The following is a 17,954-nucleotide window of genomic DNA, read 5'->3' as shown; positions in this document are numbered from 1 at the left end:
TTATCCTCCAGGCAGTCACTTTCCAGCAGTTTTCCATTGCCTTTTCTCTTGCCTTGTGTTCTGTACTGAGAGTGATTCTGTGCTCGCCTGCAACAGCAGCCCCTCTCCTTCTGTACTGCTTGGATTTTGCTTCACTCCCAGTGCTGCTGCAAAGGTTTCCTTAGCACTGCTCAGGAGAGGGAGCAGGATAAAAGCCAGTTTGGGGTTGCTTTTGTGACTTCTTGTTGTCTGAAAGGTGCAAGTAGCCCTCTCATCCCCACCAACCTGCAGTCATGGTGCTTTGTCTCAGGCAGTGATGCTCAGACCTGGCCACTTGCCCTCTGCAGAGCCCCATGAGTTCTTCTGGGTGAGATTCCTCTGTCCCAGGGCTGCTCCTTGGCAGATTTTCTCTCCCTGCTCTGGTAGAGCTGTTCCCACCCTCCTCACTTCCTTTCTGGCCCACGATGTGTGTGGTGCAGAACAGTTAAAACAGCAACAGATCCTTTTGCAGGCTGCATCCCAGCATGCGGTACAGCTGCTGCATCGCCCAGCCGGGGACCCTTCCTCTCCCGCCATCCTGTTCAGTTGCCAGCAGATTGAGGCCACAGTTTGTTTATCCTGTGTTCCCCCTGGATGTGCTAATAGGAATGAAAGCAGCAGGTAAGCCATGTCCCTGACCCCCAGACCTGGCTGTGTCATCCTGTGTCATGGTCTGGTGGCTCTGTGTCCCCAGGGAACACAGGGTCTCTGTCCCGGTGCCTGGAATGTGCCCCCTTCCCTGCAGGTGCTTTAGCACCATGTGTCCCACAGCTGGCAGAGTCTTGTGCCCTTCCCCGAGACTAGCCAAGCTAGAAGAAGGGGGGAAAGCTCTGGATCCAGGTGCTGGGGGAGCCCTGCAAAACCACAGCCAGGATGTGACCCTGGTGGCACTGCAGGGGGAATTTATCCTCCTTCAACATGTGGTTGATACAGAGCTCTGCCTGTGCACTGGCAGCAGCCATCCTGCTTCTCTGTGTGCTGTGCTGGGGCAGGTGACTGCCTTGCTCATCTCCTCCAGCTGTCCTGGGAGCTCACTGTGAGCAGGAGAAGCTCTTACAAGCTTCCCCCTGCAGGCAAAGCCTAGTCAGTCCTATTTCAGAGAACCACTGTGGGGTGTAACATCAGCAAAATCACAGCTGCTTGGGTGTAGGGGGGCTGAACTTCTGGCTTGGACATAGGGAGCCCCACGTGCTGCATCCAGGAGTTCGCACCCATACTGTTCAGTGGTGCAGTGGGGACACAGACCTGGTGCTGTCCCATCCAGGCCTCCAGAACTGGGGCTCTGGAGTTGCCAGGCTCTGGGAGAGGAGAAAAATGAGACGTCTCTGTGATGTCTCCCTATCCCTGCTGTGGCTGCAGGAGTCTGGAGTCTCTGTGTTTGGACTTTCTGAGGTGGGCTGTGGAATCCTGATATTTCCCCACATAATGCTCTGGACAGTGGCACCTGGGCTGGCAAGGTGAGGTGCAGCCCCTTGTGCTAGGTGCATGCACTACTGCCCAGTGCTGGCATCCCTTGGGGACTGGCATAGAGGCCTCATTTGGGATGAGTTTGTGGTGTCAGTCTTTCCTGTGAGGCAGCTGCTGCTGGGGAGCAAAGGGCTCAGCATGCCTGCATAAGGACTTGGGAAGGGCTGTGACTACAGAGGGGCGTGGGGCAGAGAAGGAAAGAGCAAAGGCTGCACCTGTACGTTATCCTGCATGGACACGTAAAGGAAGGATGTGGCTTCCGCCCACTGCCCCATGCTGACTGCTGCTGACTTTTGCTGATTTTGCTTCCCAGTGGCTGACCATGCCATGGAAGTCATGGTGCAGGTCTGCCCTGGAGGTGGAAAAGGGAAGCAGCTACCTGATGTTGGAGCTTTCCCTGTTTCAGACGAGCAGAGCACGATGTGTCAGCAGCACGGCATCCTCCCATGGCTGCAGACATCCACCTGCCTTCCCTCCTGCAGAATGCCAGGAGGGGCTGAGCTTCACAAAGAGCTTTTGTTGAGGCTTTAGACCAGGAGGTTGTTATGCTGCAGTGCTGACTCGCCGTGTTGTGAGTGCTCCGTGGGAGCTGACATGTTGCGTCTCTGTTCTGGCTGCTCACTGGGGGTGCTCCTCCCCTGGCTCTGTTGGAGGTGGCTTTTGGGCTGGCCTGCTCTTGGGAACTGGGACTAATTGCAAATTTTACCAGAAATGTAATGAGGCAGCAGAATATTTCCTGAGGCAGACTAGGTCAGGCAATGTGCTTCTTGTGCTAATGTAGGATCTGATGGTCCAGGGTGTTGGAAGGGGGTGCACTTGTGTATTTGGTGCCTCTGAGCATCCCTGCTGGGATTTTGTTCATCTGCTTGGCCCTGCTGTTTCCGGGCTTTGAGACAGTGCGTGCGGTCAGGATGTCCAATAGGACAAGTAGCAGCTCCCCTCCAGACGGCCTCCAGCTGAGGCTGTGCTGGGGAGGGAGGCACACAGTCCCCAGCAATGGGCAGTGTTTTCTCCTTCACTCAGAGCTTCCTGAAGCTGCAGAGCTTCCAAGAAGTCCTGTGACAGAGAAGCTGAGGGTGGAGGTGCCCAAGGTCTCCTGCCTGCTGTGAGAGTGTTGACCATGAGCTGCTGCTCAGATTGATTCTCCTCCTTGCCCTCTTCCAGGCATCAAAGCTGCAGTGCGGGTGGTTTATAACCACGAGGGAGCTGCGCTCGTCTGCGAATCTTCATACTTAAAGGGTGCCTCTGAGCAGGTGAGTGCTGTGTGAACAGATTGCTGTCTGTGCTCTGGAGATCACTGGTGGGGAACCAACCTCTAGTCTTAGGGCTGTCAGGCTCCTGTTTCTGCCTTCCCTGCCAGGCGTCTCTTACTGGAAGAAAGCAATTGCAAGTACTTTTCTTTGTACGGCCAGAAAATGTCCTGTATGGTGGGTGAAAGTGTGGATGGACATGAGACCAGCAACTAGCTGGAGGCCCAGAGGTTTCTGGTGATCTGCAGTGTCTTGGAAAGCAAGCTATGAAATGATTACCAAAATGGATCGTAGAATCGCCGTAGAATCAGAGAATGGCTTGGGTTGGAAGGGACCTTAAAGCCCATCCGGCCCCAGTCCCTGCCATGGGCTCGTTGCCTCCCACCCACTCAAGCTGCCCAGGGCTCCATCCAACCTGGTCTGGAGTGCCTTCAGGGATGGGGCACCCACAGCTGCTCTTGAGACAGTGCCTCATCACTTTATAGAATCTAATATAAATATCCCTTCTTTTAGATTGAAACCACTCCCCATTACCCTATCACTATCAGCCTGTGGAAAAAGTTGGTCTTCTTTATGGTTATAAGCTTCCTTTACATACTGAAAGGCTGCAAGGAGGTCTCTGCAGAGCCTTCTCTTCTGCAGGCTGGGCAAGCCCAGCTCCCCAAACCTTTATTCATAGCACAGATGTTGCAGTAGACTGATTATCCCTGTGCTCCACTCTGGACCTGATCCAACAACTCCACATCCCTCCTGTGCTGAGGGCCCCAGACCTGGACACAGTACTGAAGATGGGGCCTCAAGAGGGCAGAGCAGAGGGGGACAGTCCCCTCCCTCTCCCTGCTGCCACCCCTCTGTTAATGCAGTCCAGGATACTGTCAGCCTTCTGGGCTGCAAGCACGCTCTGCTGCCTCATATACAGCTTTTTTTGTCCACTAGAATCCCCAAGACCTTCTCTGCGAGGCTGCTCTCAAGGAGTTCTTTTTCCAGTCTGTGCACATATGTGGGATTGTGCTGATCCATGTGCAATAGCTTGCACTTAGCCTTGTTTAACTTCACTGAAGTAGGGATCTCTTCATATACACAGGCTTTCATACAGGAAAGCAAACAAAAGAGTGTAAAGCATAAGCAAGGTATGAGAGTTTACAGCTTACCTTAAAGTATTTGTTATTTAAAGGGAAAATAAGGTGCAAGTACTGCCTGAAATGATCTGTAGATTGATGTGGCGTTTGGGAGATGCAGGACCTCAAAGACTGCCGTCTCTGCTTGTGTGACCCTTCAGGCAGGCAGCACCCTCCTGCCCTTCTCTTCCTGGTGAGAATCTGTATCATGCTGGCCCTGCATCTCCCCCTTTTCCCTTTCCCCTCAGAGCTGCTGTGAAGACTAAAGAGCTGGAGAGGACGGTGCAGAGGTTCGGAGGCACACCGTGATGGTGGGAGCCATTCCACGGCAGCCACGCCGCTTCTGGGGGGTGCCTGGCTGGCAAGTGTCTTCAGCTAGTTGTGCCAACGACCGCCCGCTGTGGGACGGGGAGATTGATCCGGAGTGGAGTGGGATTCTGCTGCAGAGAGGTGAGTGGGGGGACACCCAGGACATGCTGAAGTGAGGGGTTATACAGCATCACGGAGCGGCCGAGGTCTGTGTCCATCTGGCTCAACCCCAGTTCAAGTAGAGACACACAGTGCATGTTGCCCAGGACTGTGTCCGGGCAGCTTTTGTAGATCTGCAAGGATCTACAACCTCACCTGCACAATAACAAAAATCTTCCTGGTGTTCAGACAGAGCCTGATGTACTTCATTTTGTACCCACTGCCTCTTGTCCTATCACTGAATGCCAGTGGAAAGAGCACCATCCACTTCGCACCATCACTTCAGGTTCTTATATGTATTGATGAGATCCCAATTTGAACCTTCTCTCCAGGCTGAACAGTTACAGCTCTCAGCCTTTCTTCATAGGAGAGGTGCCCTACTCTCTTGATGATCTTTGTGGCCATTTCCTGGACCATCTCTGGAGTGGCCTCACCAATGCTGGGCAGAGCGAAAGAGTCACAGCCCGGGTATACCATTAGCCGTCTCTGTGGCAAGGGTGCACCATTGGTGTCCACTGACATATCTGAGGGCACTTTCTGTAAAGCTGTTTTCCAGGTGGTTGGCCCCCAGCAGGTACTGGTGCATGCTTTCATTTTATCTCTTAAAATAAACTTCCTGGGTTCAACCACCCTGGCCTGGCACCTTTCCTTCAATATCACAGTAGGAGTCAAAATAGCACTTGTGGTCTTGGTCTCCAAATGGCCTTGATCTGCTTGAAGAATTACTTCTCTTGCATGCCTGCCCCTGAGCCTTTGCTCCGGAGGAACAGAGGCAGCTGTGGAGACAGGCAAAGGGCAGAGCTGCCAGGCGTGGGCTGTTTGTAGGCTGCGTGTCAGGCTCTGGAGCTCCTTGGCACACCACTGACTTTCATGCAGATGTCTCATCTCCTTGTCTCTTGCAGACATTTCAGGGTTTATCAATGCAGACATCTCATGGCCACATCTCTGAAACAAGGTGAAAATAAAAATCAAGGCCTTGTGCAGCATGAAGGAGGTTGACTCCTCCGGGCATGCAAAGGATGGGTGATATGGATAGTACAGAAGCGGATGGATGGTGTGGGAGTACATGGTGGTCTCTGCAACCCTGGGTGCTGCTCAGCTGCTCATCCGTGTGGTTGAGGACTCTGGTCCAATCTGTAAGATTTAGCTGGGATAATGTTTCAGGTTCCTCTGGGTTGCACAGGCAGGTTCCCATCCCTACTGTGGGGCTGGCAGCCTGAGGCAGCCTGTGTCTTTTGGCGCATGTGGCTGGGACAGGTTTTCTTGGCAAGGACTCGCAGATCTGATTGCTGGTGCCCGATGGGGTGGTTACAGTCCTGAGCCCCTGGGACTGGTCTGACCTGCCTTACTCCTGCAGTCCAGAGCGGTACGAGTACATCAGATCCCCAGCAGAGGGCAGACCCTCCTCTCCTTGCTTGTACAGACTTGTCCGCAGTACCCTCCAGCCCGGCTGGAGACTCCTCTCTCTGTCCAGGCCAGGAGGAAAGCGCTGATCCTGCAGGTGAGTGATGCCACAGGGTTCTCTGGAGAAGCCACACTGTGCTGATTCCTCCTTCTGTCCCGGGGGAGAGCTGCCTACCTCCCAGCAGGGCTGGAAAGCTGGACAAGGACCACGATCTTGTCTGACCTCACTCCTTTCTCTTTCTAGAGCCCCATACTGGGGGGCTCACCTGGACATCCTGAGCAAGAGGTCCAGCTCCTGCCCTCTCAGCATCACCTGTGGCACTTTACTGTCCCCTTCCTGCTGCTGCATGGGCTGTCCTGACTCCAACTCCACGTGGAGTCCAGCCAAGTAAGGCTCCATGCGGCACATCCACACAGAGACGTCTCTGCCCCCGGAGCGCAGCCCTGACTCCAGCCTGTCCCGACCCAGCGGAGAGGCAGCCTTGGAGCCTTCCTCACAGCACTGTGCCCACCACAGCATCCTCATGGGCTACAATGAAACAGAGATCAAGCGCCAGAAGGTTTACCAGGTCTCCATCTTCTCCCATCTCTCCAGCTCCTCCGAGAGCACGGAGCAACGAGCAGGCAGTCATCCAACTCTCAAGAGGAGCTACCCTGAGCAGCGAACTCCGGAGGGGGTGCGGGATCCCAAACGAACTCACTGGGGTGGTGGGGTGGACAGCAAGCGTGATGGGGGCCTGGGGCAGTCTGCCCTGGAGGACGATGATACCTTTGAGGATGGTCTGCTGGTGGATGAGCTCTCTCTGTGTGGCTCTGCCCAGCACTTCTCCCACAGTGGGCTGCAGGTGGTGGAGCACCGATGTGTGAGCAGTCCCAGTCCTAAGGCCAACAGAGAGGACAAGCTGCAAGATACCTCCTCCTTCTGGCCACAGCACATTGCTTGCAGTACTTTGCACACAAGAGATAGTTGCCCTGTCCCGCCGGGGAATCAGCTTGCAGACTGCTGGGATAATGGGGAGCGAATGAGTGGACACAATCTACTTGACCTTGATTTGCACAATATTGCACAAAAACCCCAGCTGGACTGTGGTGGAAGGGGGGAGAAGCCAGGCAGCAGCCCCGCTCACAGCAGCGGGGCTGGCGAAGCAGAGGAATGGCCAGTGGTGGCTAATGGGTGCAAGGAGCCTCTAGCCCCACAGATGTTACTCAGCCCTGAGCCCAGCAACCTGAACTCCCAGGAAAAGACACCCTGTGGGAACAGCAGCAGCAGCAGCAGCGGCAGCAGCAGCAGCTGCCCAGCCAAAAGGAAGTTGCTGCCAGCTGGTGAGATGGCTGACTCCTGCTCTGAGGATGAGAGCCTATCTCAGCTGGTGAGGAAGAAGAGAGCCCTGCCATGCCACCCAGTGCCCACAGCCTGCCGTAGCACTGATGCCAAGGGAGCCCCTTTCTGGAATCACCTGCTTCCCACAGCCAAGGTGAGTGTCACTGCAGGGGCAGGAAGAGGCTGTTCTGGGCTGTTCCTTCTGGGCATGTAGCTCACAGTCGCATGGCATTACGTACTGTCCCAGTGACACAATACAGGCATGAGCAGGGCAGTGGCTGGTGGCAGGACCTGGGACAGGCAGTGTGTAGGCTGTCACTTGTCTCTGCAGAAGCAGAGGCACCCTTGACTGGTTGCCTCTCAGAGCTGGGGTGCACCGTGCATGGGACACAGCTCTATCCCTGCCCACGTGCCCTTTTTGGTGACTGTCCCCAGCCTGGCTGCCCCAGCACTGCCTCTGCAGAGTGAGGCTCTCCAGTAGCTTCCCTTGTCATGCCTTCCCAGTCATGCCAGCCAGTTCCATCATCCCTTTGTGTTGTGCTGCCTTTTGTGTGGCTTCCAGAAAGGAAAACCCCTGAAAAGGGGGGTGCCTTTAAAAGGAGGCAGCAGCGTGGCCCTGGCTTTAGACCCCCACCCTGCAGCTGTAGGAGCCCGGCTGTGGGCAGCACAACCCTGTGCCCACGCTTTACCCAGATCATGTGGGGATGGGGCTTCTCCCAGACTGGCCGGGGAGCTTTGTTGTAGGTGTTACCATTTGTTAGGACCTGGTTTTCAGGGTGGGAGGCTGTGTGCTGCACCCTTGGCTCAGGCACCACCACCACCTTCCACAGCAGGGACTGTTTGGGAGGGTGAAGACCTGCCCTTGTAGCCAGCTCTGGATTTGGGTGGCCCTGTAGCCCCTACATGCCTTGTGCTGCTCAGCTTGTTGCCTCAGAGGGACTTGTCTCATCTTCTGGGACCACTGTGGGACATGGCAATGCGTGGTAGCATCTCCTGGGGTGTACAGTCCCCAGCTGCTGCCCTAATACAGTTCCTGGTTTCATGTCCTTTCCAGAGCTCTGCAGATTGCACTACGGTCGGGAGGAGGCTGAAGAGTGGGCTGCGCCTCAAATCGTGAGTGTCGCGGCACGAGGCCTCACTGCAGGGTCTCGAGTTCAGTGGTCCCAGCACCCTACATCCCAGTGGGGTGGCCAGGTTGGGTTGATTTGAAAGACCCACAAGAGGCTGTGAGGTGGAGGGAGGCTGCTTCCAGGGTTAGGAAAATGAGTTCAGCCTCTGCTGAGGAAAGGGGCAAGAGAGAGGGATGTGCCCCCATCCCCGCTGGGGAGGGATCTGCACTCTGAGGAACGTGTGTGGCCCAGGTCTCTGCTCTCCAGTCCCATGCTGATATTCTCCTCTCTCTCAAGGCGACATCTCCGGAGCAGCCTCCGGAGGGGGACCCGTTCCTCTGCAGCATCCTGGGCCACCACCACTGTCAGCCATGCTCTGCTGGGCAACTTTGAGGTAATGGTACCCACGTTGTGATGGCCTGTTGGGGAGGGAGGTGGGTCCTGAAAGCTTGGGCTGGGCTGGCACCAGCCTGGGAGAAGCTGAGACCGATGGGAGCCAGCTGCTTTCTACAGCAGTTGGCATGGGCAGGGTGGCTTGTCCCAAGGGCCCAGCGTGTGTTGGCTATGTTGGCCAGCAGATGTTCACCAAGAGGACAGCTCAGCCAGCATGTCCTTCTGTGTCAGAAGGGTGATTTAAGCCCATCTGTGGGTTCTGTCTGCAGCCAAGGCCTCCAGAGATCCTGGAGACACAGGAGGGTCCGCAGACACCTGCTTGCAGTGCAGATTGTTTACCTTCCACAGTGCTGGAAGGTCCGTAATGTTTTCCTCCTTTCTCAGGAGTCCATCCTGAAAGGGCGCTTTGCACCATCGGGGCGCATCGAGGGGTTCACCGCAGAGATCGGTGCCAGCGGCTCCTACTGCCCACAGCACGTCACCCTGCCTGTGGACGTCACCTACTTCGACATCTCCGAACACAGCGTGCCCTCGCCTTTCCTGGTACACAGACGGGCTGGGCCTGTTGGGGGAGGTGACTAGGGGCTGTGTCCAGCACTGCATGTTCTCTGGGGTTGCTCTTCTCTGGAAAGCATGGCTCAAGCAACTACACATCCGAGGATACTACCATTTAACCTGCAAAGCAAAGAGGAAATGAGATCTCGGCAGTGTGCCGGGTCCTGGCTGGGCTGTACATTTCTCCTTCTCACATGTGCTGTTTCTTTTGCCCCAGGGAGTGATTGACTTGGAGGCCTTGGGAAAGAAGGGTTACAGTGTTCCTAAAGCTGGAACCATCCAAGTGGTGAGTGGTGGGTGGGCTCCTGTTGCTTCTCAGGGTGGATATACTGCATTATTACAGAGTCATAGAATGTCTTGGGTGGGAAGGGGTCATCTAGTTCCAAACCACTGCTGTGGGCAGGGGCATTTCTCACCAGAACAGGCTGCCCAAGGCCTCATCCAGCCTGGCCTTGAACACTTCCAAGAATGGGGCATCCACAGTTTCTCTGTTATTATTGAGAGTTTGCGTGCCCACAAAAAAGCACAGCGGAGGAAGCGTGGGGCCCCCAGGGTGCTGGCAGTGAGACAAGGGGACAGGAGATTTGGGGAAGGTCGAGTCTGGTGGGGTCCTTGGCAGGAGCATGTATATGTGCAGTGAGAATGGGATGGAAGCACAAGAGTGGAGGTGGGTGAAGAGGACTTACCTGTGTTGGTTGGGTCTCTGAGCAAGGTTTGCTGGATTTTATGGGCTGGGCAAGAGCTGAGCCTCGTGCAAAACCCCCTGGGACTGATATGGGGCAAAGATGACTCTTCTGGTCCCTTGTGTCTTCTGTTGTTGCCCCCAGATGCCCCAGCCTTACCTATGGGCTATTCCTTGTCTGACCCCTACCCACCTATCCTCTACCCCCAGACCTTATTTAACCCCAACAAGACTGTGGTGAAGATGTTCTTGGTGACGTACGACTTCCAGGACATGCCTGCCAATCACATGACCTTCTTACGCCACCGCATCTTCCTGGTGCCTGTGGGGAAAGAGAAAGGGGTCACCGTGGCCTGCAGCGAGCCACCAGGCACCGGCCCACCCCGCAGGGTCCTCTGCTACCTGATGCACCTGAGGTAGGGATACTGGGTGGGATGGGGACCTGCCCAAGAGCACCTGGGCTCCCAGACCCCTTTTCCCTGTGTTTCCTTTTCCAAATCTATAGACGTGGCTGTTTAGGGACATGGCAGCCTGACCCTATTAGCTGTGAGGAGGAGCAGGGACCAGCCTCTGTCTGCACTGAAGGGCTGCAAGGGGGTGGAAGCTGCCGTTCTGCCCAAGGGCAGTGGGTTCTTGCCCTCCGAAGGCAACCAGAATATAGCCATCTTGACCAGGGACCACAGGGGGGGAGGGAGTTGTGTCCCCCGCTATCACTGAGGCTGTTCTGGCCCTTGCATGCACGCCTAAAGTTCCTTCATCCTTCTCCTCTCAGATTTCACAGCTCCAAGTCTGGGAAGATCTACCTTCACGACAACATCCGGCTGCTTTTCTCACGCAAGTCAATTGAGGTTGACTCGGGGATCCCATATGAACTGAAATCCTTCACGGAGATGCCAAGGAACCCTCGCTACTCGCCCTGGCCCTGACCTTCTCCCTCGCTCAGGGCCACCGTGGAGTGCCCAGCCCAGTGCTTTGGGGATCATTGAGTAAAGGAGAGACCAAGCGCAGCCGCCTTGAAGTGTCCCCAACCCCACGCACCCATCCTCCTGAGCAGCACTGATGTCACAGCTGTGCCCTGGGGCAGAGCTGGCATCACCAAAGGGGATTTATGAGGAGGGGCGGGGGCTGGGGAGCACCCCAGGGTTGCGCCCAGGACTTTTGTGAGCTGGGAGGTGTGGCTGGAGCTGAGAGGGAGGGCTCCTCCCAGCCTGCACGCGGCCCTGGGTTGGGAGCAGAAAGTTCAGAAGTTTGTATTTATTAGTATTTATTGTCATAGGGGTGCGGAGGAGTTGGAGATATGGTTCCTGGCAGGGGGCAGCCGGGGTGATGGGGATGAGGGCAGGGGCGAAGGACGAGCCTGGAGGGTTGGCTGAGACTCGGTGGGCACCAACTCCACGTGGCCCAAACATCACTGTGTGCGCGTGTCGGGGCGCGACTCCGCATAGGGCGCCAGCCGCAGGCCGCAGTGACACGGCAGCGGGGGCTGTGGCCCTTCGCGGGGCCGGGCAGAACGCCAGGCCTTGGCTGTCCCTCAGGCTTAGCCCGGGGGCTCACGGCCAGGTGAGGAGCGGCCCCTGCCCTTCGCCCCAGCACCCCGCTGGCCTCCCCCTGCAGCACCCCAGGGCCGGGGGGTTCGCCCCACGGCACGCCGTGCCGAGGCCCCGCCCGGAGCGCCGTAGCGGTACTTCTGTGTTGGTTTCTATTTAATAAACGTTTGGAAACCCAGTTCGGACCTCCGACCTCGGGCACCGCGGAACCATCGGGCGAGGCGGAAAGGGCCGGGAGGAGGAAACGGGCGGCGCTCCCGGAAGGGGCGGTGCGGCGCGGAGAGCGTTCCGGGGCGGCGGGCGGGGAGCGGCGCGATGCTGGCGCAGGCGGCGCGGCGGGCCGGGCCAGGGCTGCTGCGGGTGCGGGGGCCGGGGGTTGGGGGGTCGGAGCGTCCCGCGGCGGGTTGGGGTCCGAGGGGAGCGGGGCGGCGTCCGCAGCCGGCGTGAGCCCCGCGTGCAGCCGCGGGTCAGCCCCGCGTCGCTGCCCGGTCCTGTCGCCGCGCGGCGCGGATGGAGGCCGGCGGCCCGGCGGGGGATGAGCGGCGTGCGCGGTGCCTGGCCCCATCCCGTGCCTTTCCCTTCCCGCAGCGCGCACCAGTGGTGAAGCAGCCGGCCTGGCTGGCCCCGGCCCCGCAGCGGCTGAACTCCGGGCTGCCCGTCAATATCGGCGTGCTGTTCGTGCCGCAGCAGGAGGCCTGGGTGGTGGAGAGGATGGGCAAGTTCCACCGGATCCTCGAGCCTGTAAGGAGCCGCTTTTCTCCCCTTCTGGATCCCGCAGGTTCCTAGAGCGGTAGCGAGCACGTGTGTTGTGCGTGGATGAGGGGATGGTCCGAGTGCCTGTGCTTGTTCTTACCCACCGCGGTCCTTGTAACTGCCTGTAGACTAATGTCCTGCAGTGGGGTGTTAATGGCAGTAGGTAATTTAAGCTCCCTCGTGTGTGAAGTAAACTTATCGGAAGCAATGGGAGCACATCACTCCCACTGGGGTTCGTTTGTACATCCCTCTATTCTGGCTGAGCTGTCTGGGTGGGAAAACTCCTGCCTGACTTCAGGGCTCAGCTGTCCAATCCCACCTTTGTCGCAGGGTTTGAATTTCCTCATCCCTCTGCTGGATCGGATTCGTTATGTGCAGAGTCTCAAAGAAATCGTCATCAATGTCCCAGAGCAGTCAGCTGTCACCCTAGGTAAGAAGGGCTTCTGTCTCCTGTCCCTTCTCTTGCATCTGGAGTGAGGGAGGAGCAGTGTGGGATGAGCAGTGATGGCACAGGCTCCTGCACTCAGCCCTGTCCTGGGGACCCAGGCTTGCCCATACCCGTGGCACTGTGACCAGGAGGACTCCGTCAGCCCCTCTGGGCTGCTCCACTTCTGCCTTGCTCTGTTCGTCACAGAAAGAGATCCGTTTTCCAGAATTCATATGTTTTTCTGTTTTCAACCAGGAAAATCCTCCCGTGTTTTTCAAGTGTCACACAGAGATTTCAGGTCGGTGGGTGAGGTGTTAAGTGGGTTCTAATGCTAAGCATCCCGTATTTCTCACTTAAATCTTTTTATCTGTTAACATAACTAAGGCATGAGACATCATGATCTCAAGACCTGAGATTTCTTGTGTAAAAATGATGCACTCTGTAGAGGATGTAGGAGCCCTTTTTGCACAAGGATCTGCATTTCTGCTATTCCAGCTGTGAGGGAACTGTTAAGTCATAACCTGAACTGATGATTGAGCACCTGGTGAAGGGTTGGCCTAGGAAGCACAGGTGCAAACAGTTCACCTTTGCTTTCCTCCCTGGGCTCATTTAAGGACTGGCCTCCACAGGGAGAGTGTCTCCTGGATGAAGGCCTGTCTCTGAGAATGGGTGTTCTGTAGCCAGACACTGTGTCACCAGTCAGATGGGTTAACTTCTTCCTGTATATGACTATTGATGTTCCTAACAACACTGCTTGGTATTGCAAAGTATTTATCAAGTTGATTTCATTGCCTCCAAGGGCCAGCACCTGCCATGCTATAGCAGGAAAGGGACCACCCTTTCCAGCTCTGCTAATTCTCTCAGAGAAGGTGCCATGCATTTGCTTTGATAAACAGAATGTATCGTTTTCTCCTGGCAGATAATGTCACCTTGCAGATTGATGGAGTGCTCTATCTGCGTGTCATGGATCCCTACAAGGTACCATCCCTGCTGTGCTGAGGGTCAGCTTGAACCTAAGGGCATGAGGCAGCCTGCAGCCTCCTGCAGCCCTGGCTGTGCCCAGTGGGCTCTGTGCAGCCCCAGTGTGCTGGACACCCTGGCAGCCCCTCATGCACAATTTACTGGCCTCTCCTGGCTCACCTTACAGTGGGTGATGTGCTCCATCCTTTTTAAAGCTCCCTGTACTATGCAGGTGGGTGGGCCAAGTGCCTCTTCCCTGGGGCTGCTCTCTGGGAGGATGAGCTTGGCAAGCATTTCATCCTAGCACTAGGTTTACCCACTCTGCCTCTCTTGAGGTCCCTTTCAGCACTGCCACAGACTTGTATCTTTTGCTTCTGTTCTCCAGGCCAGCTATGGGGTGGAGGATCCTGAGTATGCTGTGACCCAGTTGGCCCAGACCACCATGAGATCTGAGCTTGGCAAACTTTCCCTTGATAGAGTCTTCCGGGTGAGTTGGGGAGGTGGATACTGGAGCTGCCAGTATCTGACAGCTTCTCAAAATCCTGCGGGATTGATACATTTAACACCAAAATGCCTTTTGCTTAGAGGGCTTCTGGCATCTGTTGCACTCAGCCTGTTTATGGATCCTTGGAGATGTGTCTTGCTTCAGTGATTTTTGGCCTGTGCCCTGACCTGGATGGTGTAGCTCTGTTTCTCTCGAGTCATCAACATTTTACTCAAGCCCTGTGATGAGTGTCCTGCTGACCATGTTCAAGCAGGCTGTAACCCCCATGCTGCATTTTTTTGGGGGGTGGAATCAGGAACTGTTTGCATTCCTGGGAGAGATCTTTGTATCCAGTTGCACACTGATGCTTGTTTCAGAAATTTCGGTCTTAGTCACTGCTCTCACTGGGAGAAGGTGATCTCAAGAGATACAGGGAGCATCTGGTCCTGCTGTAAGCTCCTGGAGTTGGGCTTTTCTGTCTAATGTTAGCCTGGAGGGGCGGTGTCTGCGTTCCTTCCGATCTCTGTCTTCATATTCTCTTCTTTTTTCTCTACTGTTTCATTTGTGCCTTCCAGGAACGGGAGTCTCTCAATGCCAACATAGTGGATGCCATCAACCAAGCCTCAGACTGCTGGGGTATCCGGTGCCTACGCTATGAGATTAAGGACATCCACGTGCCCCCACGTGTGAAGGAATCTATGCAGATGCAGGTTTGGCTCTCTGGGTGAACAGTGTGGAATGAGACCTAAGTCTCCCCTTCCACTCAGCACCATTGTTCTCCATCCAGAGCTTATAGTGCTGGGCCCTCCTGCAGGGAAGGAAGCCTTTTGGCACTTTGGCTGCAAATACATAGCTATTGAATAAATCCCATCCTTATTCCTGCAGTGGAGGCCCCTGCCTAGTACACACAAGCTTTGCCAGCTCCCTTTAAAATCCCAAGATGCAGAACCAGCCCACACTGGGGATCTCTCATTGTTCTGTAGCTGTCTTCTTACTCTTTGCTAAGCCATACTTGCCCAAGTGGGATGTTAGGACTGTGTCTCTGCTGTCCTCTCCCCATGGGTGGGGTTCCATCAGAGCATCTGTGGAAGGTGGGCTGCTGACCTGTTGTCCTGCTTTATGTAGGGCAGAGTTCGTTTCCTCGTCAGTGCCTGGCATGGTGCTGTAATTTGGCTCTAGAAGAAAAAAAGCAATGTTGATAACACACCAATGATTTAGTTGCTCAGGATCACTGTACAGAACCAAGGGCATTTAATGGTCAGCTTCTCATACTGTCCTTTCCAGTGGGGGGTTGGGGGGAGCACAAAGAGCTGGGAGAAGGTAGTATTGGGATAGCTGACCTAAACCGGTCAAAGGGATGTTCGATACCATATGACATCAGGTGAAAAAATGAAGGATCTTTGGGGAGGGTGCTGGGGGCATCAGTGGATGGGAGGTGAGCAATTGCTTTGTGAATCACTTGTGTTGTAAAATCACGTGTGGGGGTGTGTGTGTGTGTGTGTAATTATTACTGTTACTAATCTCTCTCCTTTCATTGTCTTAGTAAATAGTTTTTATCTTTAAGAAGAAGTTTTACTTTCTTTTTCTCTGATTCTCTCCCCTGTCCCACTGGGAGCTGAGCAGTGAGCGAATGGCAGTGTGGTGCGGAGCTGCCTGCCAGGTTAAACCTCAGCACCTGTGTTTGCAGGTGGAGGCAGAGCGACGGAAGCGGGCAACAGTGCTGGAATCAGAGGGGACACGGGAGTCTGCTATCAACGTGGCTGAGGGGCAGAAGCAGGCCCAAATCTTGGCATCAGAAGCAGAGAAAGCTGAACAAATCAACAAAGCTGCTGGTATGTAGACCATATATATAGAAAGTGTCTTGAACACTAGGGCCTGGGGGGGGTCTGCACTGCTCTGTACTGAGGGGTGATAATCATTGAGAGCAGACTGCTCCGCTGTGGGCCAGGCTTCTTCAGCTGCTCATTCCTCTCTGCTAGAGCCTTCAAGGCCCCTCCGCAGCCTGGGGATGCAGGAACGTTGTTGTAGAACAACACTGAGCTATTGTTATTGAAAAGGAGGCTTTGCATGAATGAAATGTTCTTGCAAGCACTTTGTCTCAGTTCTGATGTGCATTCCGCTGTGCTTCATTGCAGGAGAAGCCAATGCCATGTTGGTTAGAGCTAAGGCCAAGGCTGAGGCCATTCAGCTCCTGGCAGCTGCTCTGGCACAGCAGGTAAGCCGTGGCTCCTCGGGGAAACCAGAGCTTTGGGGCGAGCATTGAGGGAGGTGAAACTGGAGCTGGGGTGGTACATGGCTTTCTCTCTGATGTCTGCTGGCATCTTGAGCAGCAGTGAGGAGTTTTACTGCTGTGATGAGCTGCCATGAACGACAGGCTGGGCTGAGCTCTTGGTGGTACATGACTCGGCATCTTTCCTGATGAGCCTGATCTGTCTCTCTCCAGCACGGCAGCGCAGCAGCTTCTCTCTCTGTGGCTGAGCAGTATGTGAGCGCCTTCTCCAAGCTTGCTAAAGATTCCAACACGGTCCTGCTGCCAACCAACACTGGTGATGTCACCCACATGGTAGCACAGGTCAGTGTCAGCAGTGGGGTCCTGTTTGTTGGGGGCTAGTGAAGGGGACAGCCCAGGTTGCCCTGGTGGATGGGTGGTTGTTCTGAGTGAGGAGAGGTGTGGAGATGAGGAGATTGGCCCAGTCTGTGGGTCTGGAATAGAAGGTGTGGGCTGGAGCAGCTGCTTTGCAGCATCCTGTGGGAATCAGACAGTCCCTGTTGTGGCATTCCCTAGCTGCAAAGTGGGCCTATGCTGGTTTGCAGCTGTAGAAGATCGGGCAGAACAAGCTGGTGAAAATACAAGGCGAGTGCTGACTTATCTCTTTCTGCTCAATATGTAAGTTTGCCTCTTTCCTGACCATCTCTCTGCTGGCATGGAGCTGAATGTAGAGCAGGGATTTGGCTCGGTTCCTGAAGGCATTGCTGTATGCTAGCAGTAGTTCTCCATGCAGCTGTCTTAAAATGGTGATCTGGCATGGCAACATCAGGGCCTCGAGCAGAGCCCTTTTAGAAGTCACTGTGGCCCTGTCTATCTTGTGGAGCCTGCTCTGTCCCAGCCCTATGCACACCCTGTCTTCTGGCATAGCCTTGATTCAAGTACTCTTCCTGCTGTCCCACAGGGCCCTCTCTAGGGACAAATGACCATCTTTGTTCCTGTATCATCTGGTGTGTCTTATCTCCTCCCTGATGGCTCTCTCATTTCCTGCAGGCATTGGGTATCTACACCACGCTGACCAAGACACAAGCTGTGAAGACTCGGGATGAGCTACCTCCAGCCCATGGGGACCCCCAGATCCCCAGCACAGAGATGCTTAAGTCAGAGCAGGTGACCTCCAGTTAGTGGGGCTGAACAGACACTGGACGCACTGATGGGACAGCACCCACCAGAAAGGGGATACTTGTCCAGGGCCTGCGAGGCTGCGGGGAGCCCTGTTCTGCCACCTTCCCCAGCTAGACATTCTTCTTCCCTTGGCCCTTATTTTGTATCTGAATCTGATCATGTAATAAATAGTACCATTGCTGCAGTACATTGTTCTTGTGCTCAGGGCTGTGTCCCAACATGGAGGGAGGCAACGTGAAGTGACAGCTGTCCTGCGAGGCACTGGGCATGTGGCAGTCTGCAAGAAGAGCCTGGAGCCAAGGGCTGCCTGTAACGAATTGCATGGAGCCTTGCACCAGCAGTTGCATGCAGTAGCTCATGCTGTTGCTGGTGCTGCGCAGAGGGTGGGCAGAGGAGCGTGCTAGAAACTGATGCTGGTGTCAGTATGCAGGGAGACAGGGGAGCAGCTCTGGAGTTCAGCAGATACCAGTTGGGAGGGATCAGAGCAGCACTCCGTGCAAAGCACAAATGCTCAACCTCCTCCATCAGGTGCAGGAGTGGACTGGGGATGCGGGGGAGTGGTCTGAGTATTCCCTGTGGAGTGTTACCACAGAAGCACAGAGTATCT

General features: G+C 55.3%; 2 protein-coding genes across 16 annotated transcripts in view; both read left to right on the top strand.

Annotated features, from left to right (window-relative positions):
* The window catches only part of FAM214B (family with sequence similarity 214 member B), a 33,928-nt gene extending 22,418 nt beyond the window's left edge, over positions 1-11,510 (top strand). For 5 of the 15 annotated variants that reach the window (XM_040656484.2, XM_015277461.4, XM_015277462.4 and 2 more), the window contains 9 exons: positions 2,650-2,738; positions 4,102-4,303; positions 5,970-7,200; positions 8,101-8,159; positions 8,453-8,549; positions 8,933-9,091; positions 9,321-9,389; positions 9,996-10,201; positions 10,558-10,792. In XM_040656484.2, the coding sequence (XP_040512418.1) occupies positions 6,124-7,200; positions 8,101-8,159; positions 8,453-8,549; positions 8,933-9,091; positions 9,321-9,389; positions 9,996-10,201; positions 10,558-10,711 (1,821 nt within the window). In that variant the 5' untranslated portion in view covers positions 2,650-2,738; positions 4,102-4,303; positions 5,970-6,123 and the 3' untranslated portion in view covers positions 10,712-10,792. Of the gene's footprint in view, positions 1-490; positions 640-2,649; positions 2,739-4,101; positions 4,304-5,678; positions 7,201-8,100; positions 8,160-8,452; positions 8,550-8,932; positions 9,092-9,320; positions 9,390-9,995; positions 10,202-10,557 lie in introns of those variants that run through there. The other 10 variants (XM_004937122.5, XM_040656485.2, XM_025144823.3 and 7 more) reach the window with 6 other exon arrangements.
* Positions 11,511-11,634: 124 nt separating this feature from the next.
* Positions 11,635-17,531, top strand: STOML2 (stomatin like 2). The gene is made up of 10 exons (NM_001389577.2): positions 11,635-11,692; positions 11,921-12,073; positions 12,416-12,515; positions 13,432-13,490; positions 13,858-13,959; positions 14,532-14,666; positions 15,644-15,788; positions 16,092-16,171; positions 16,400-16,528; positions 17,216-17,531. Exons 1-10 carry the CDS (start codon positions 11,648-11,650, stop codon positions 17,345-17,347), a joined length of 1,080 nt encoding a protein of 359 aa, NP_001376506.1. The 5' UTR covers positions 11,635-11,647; the 3' UTR covers positions 17,348-17,531.
* The last annotated feature ends 423 nt before the right edge of the window (positions 17,532-17,954 follow it).

This window comes from Gallus gallus, chromosome Z, assembly GCF_016699485.2.
Source record: "Gallus gallus isolate bGalGal1 chromosome Z, bGalGal1.mat.broiler.GRCg7b, whole genome shotgun sequence".
Classification (NCBI taxonomy): Eukaryota; Metazoa; Chordata; class Aves; order Galliformes; family Phasianidae; genus Gallus; species Gallus gallus.
The sequence above is the reverse complement of the archived record's forward strand: the minus strand, read 5'-3'. Positions and strand labels throughout refer to the sequence as shown.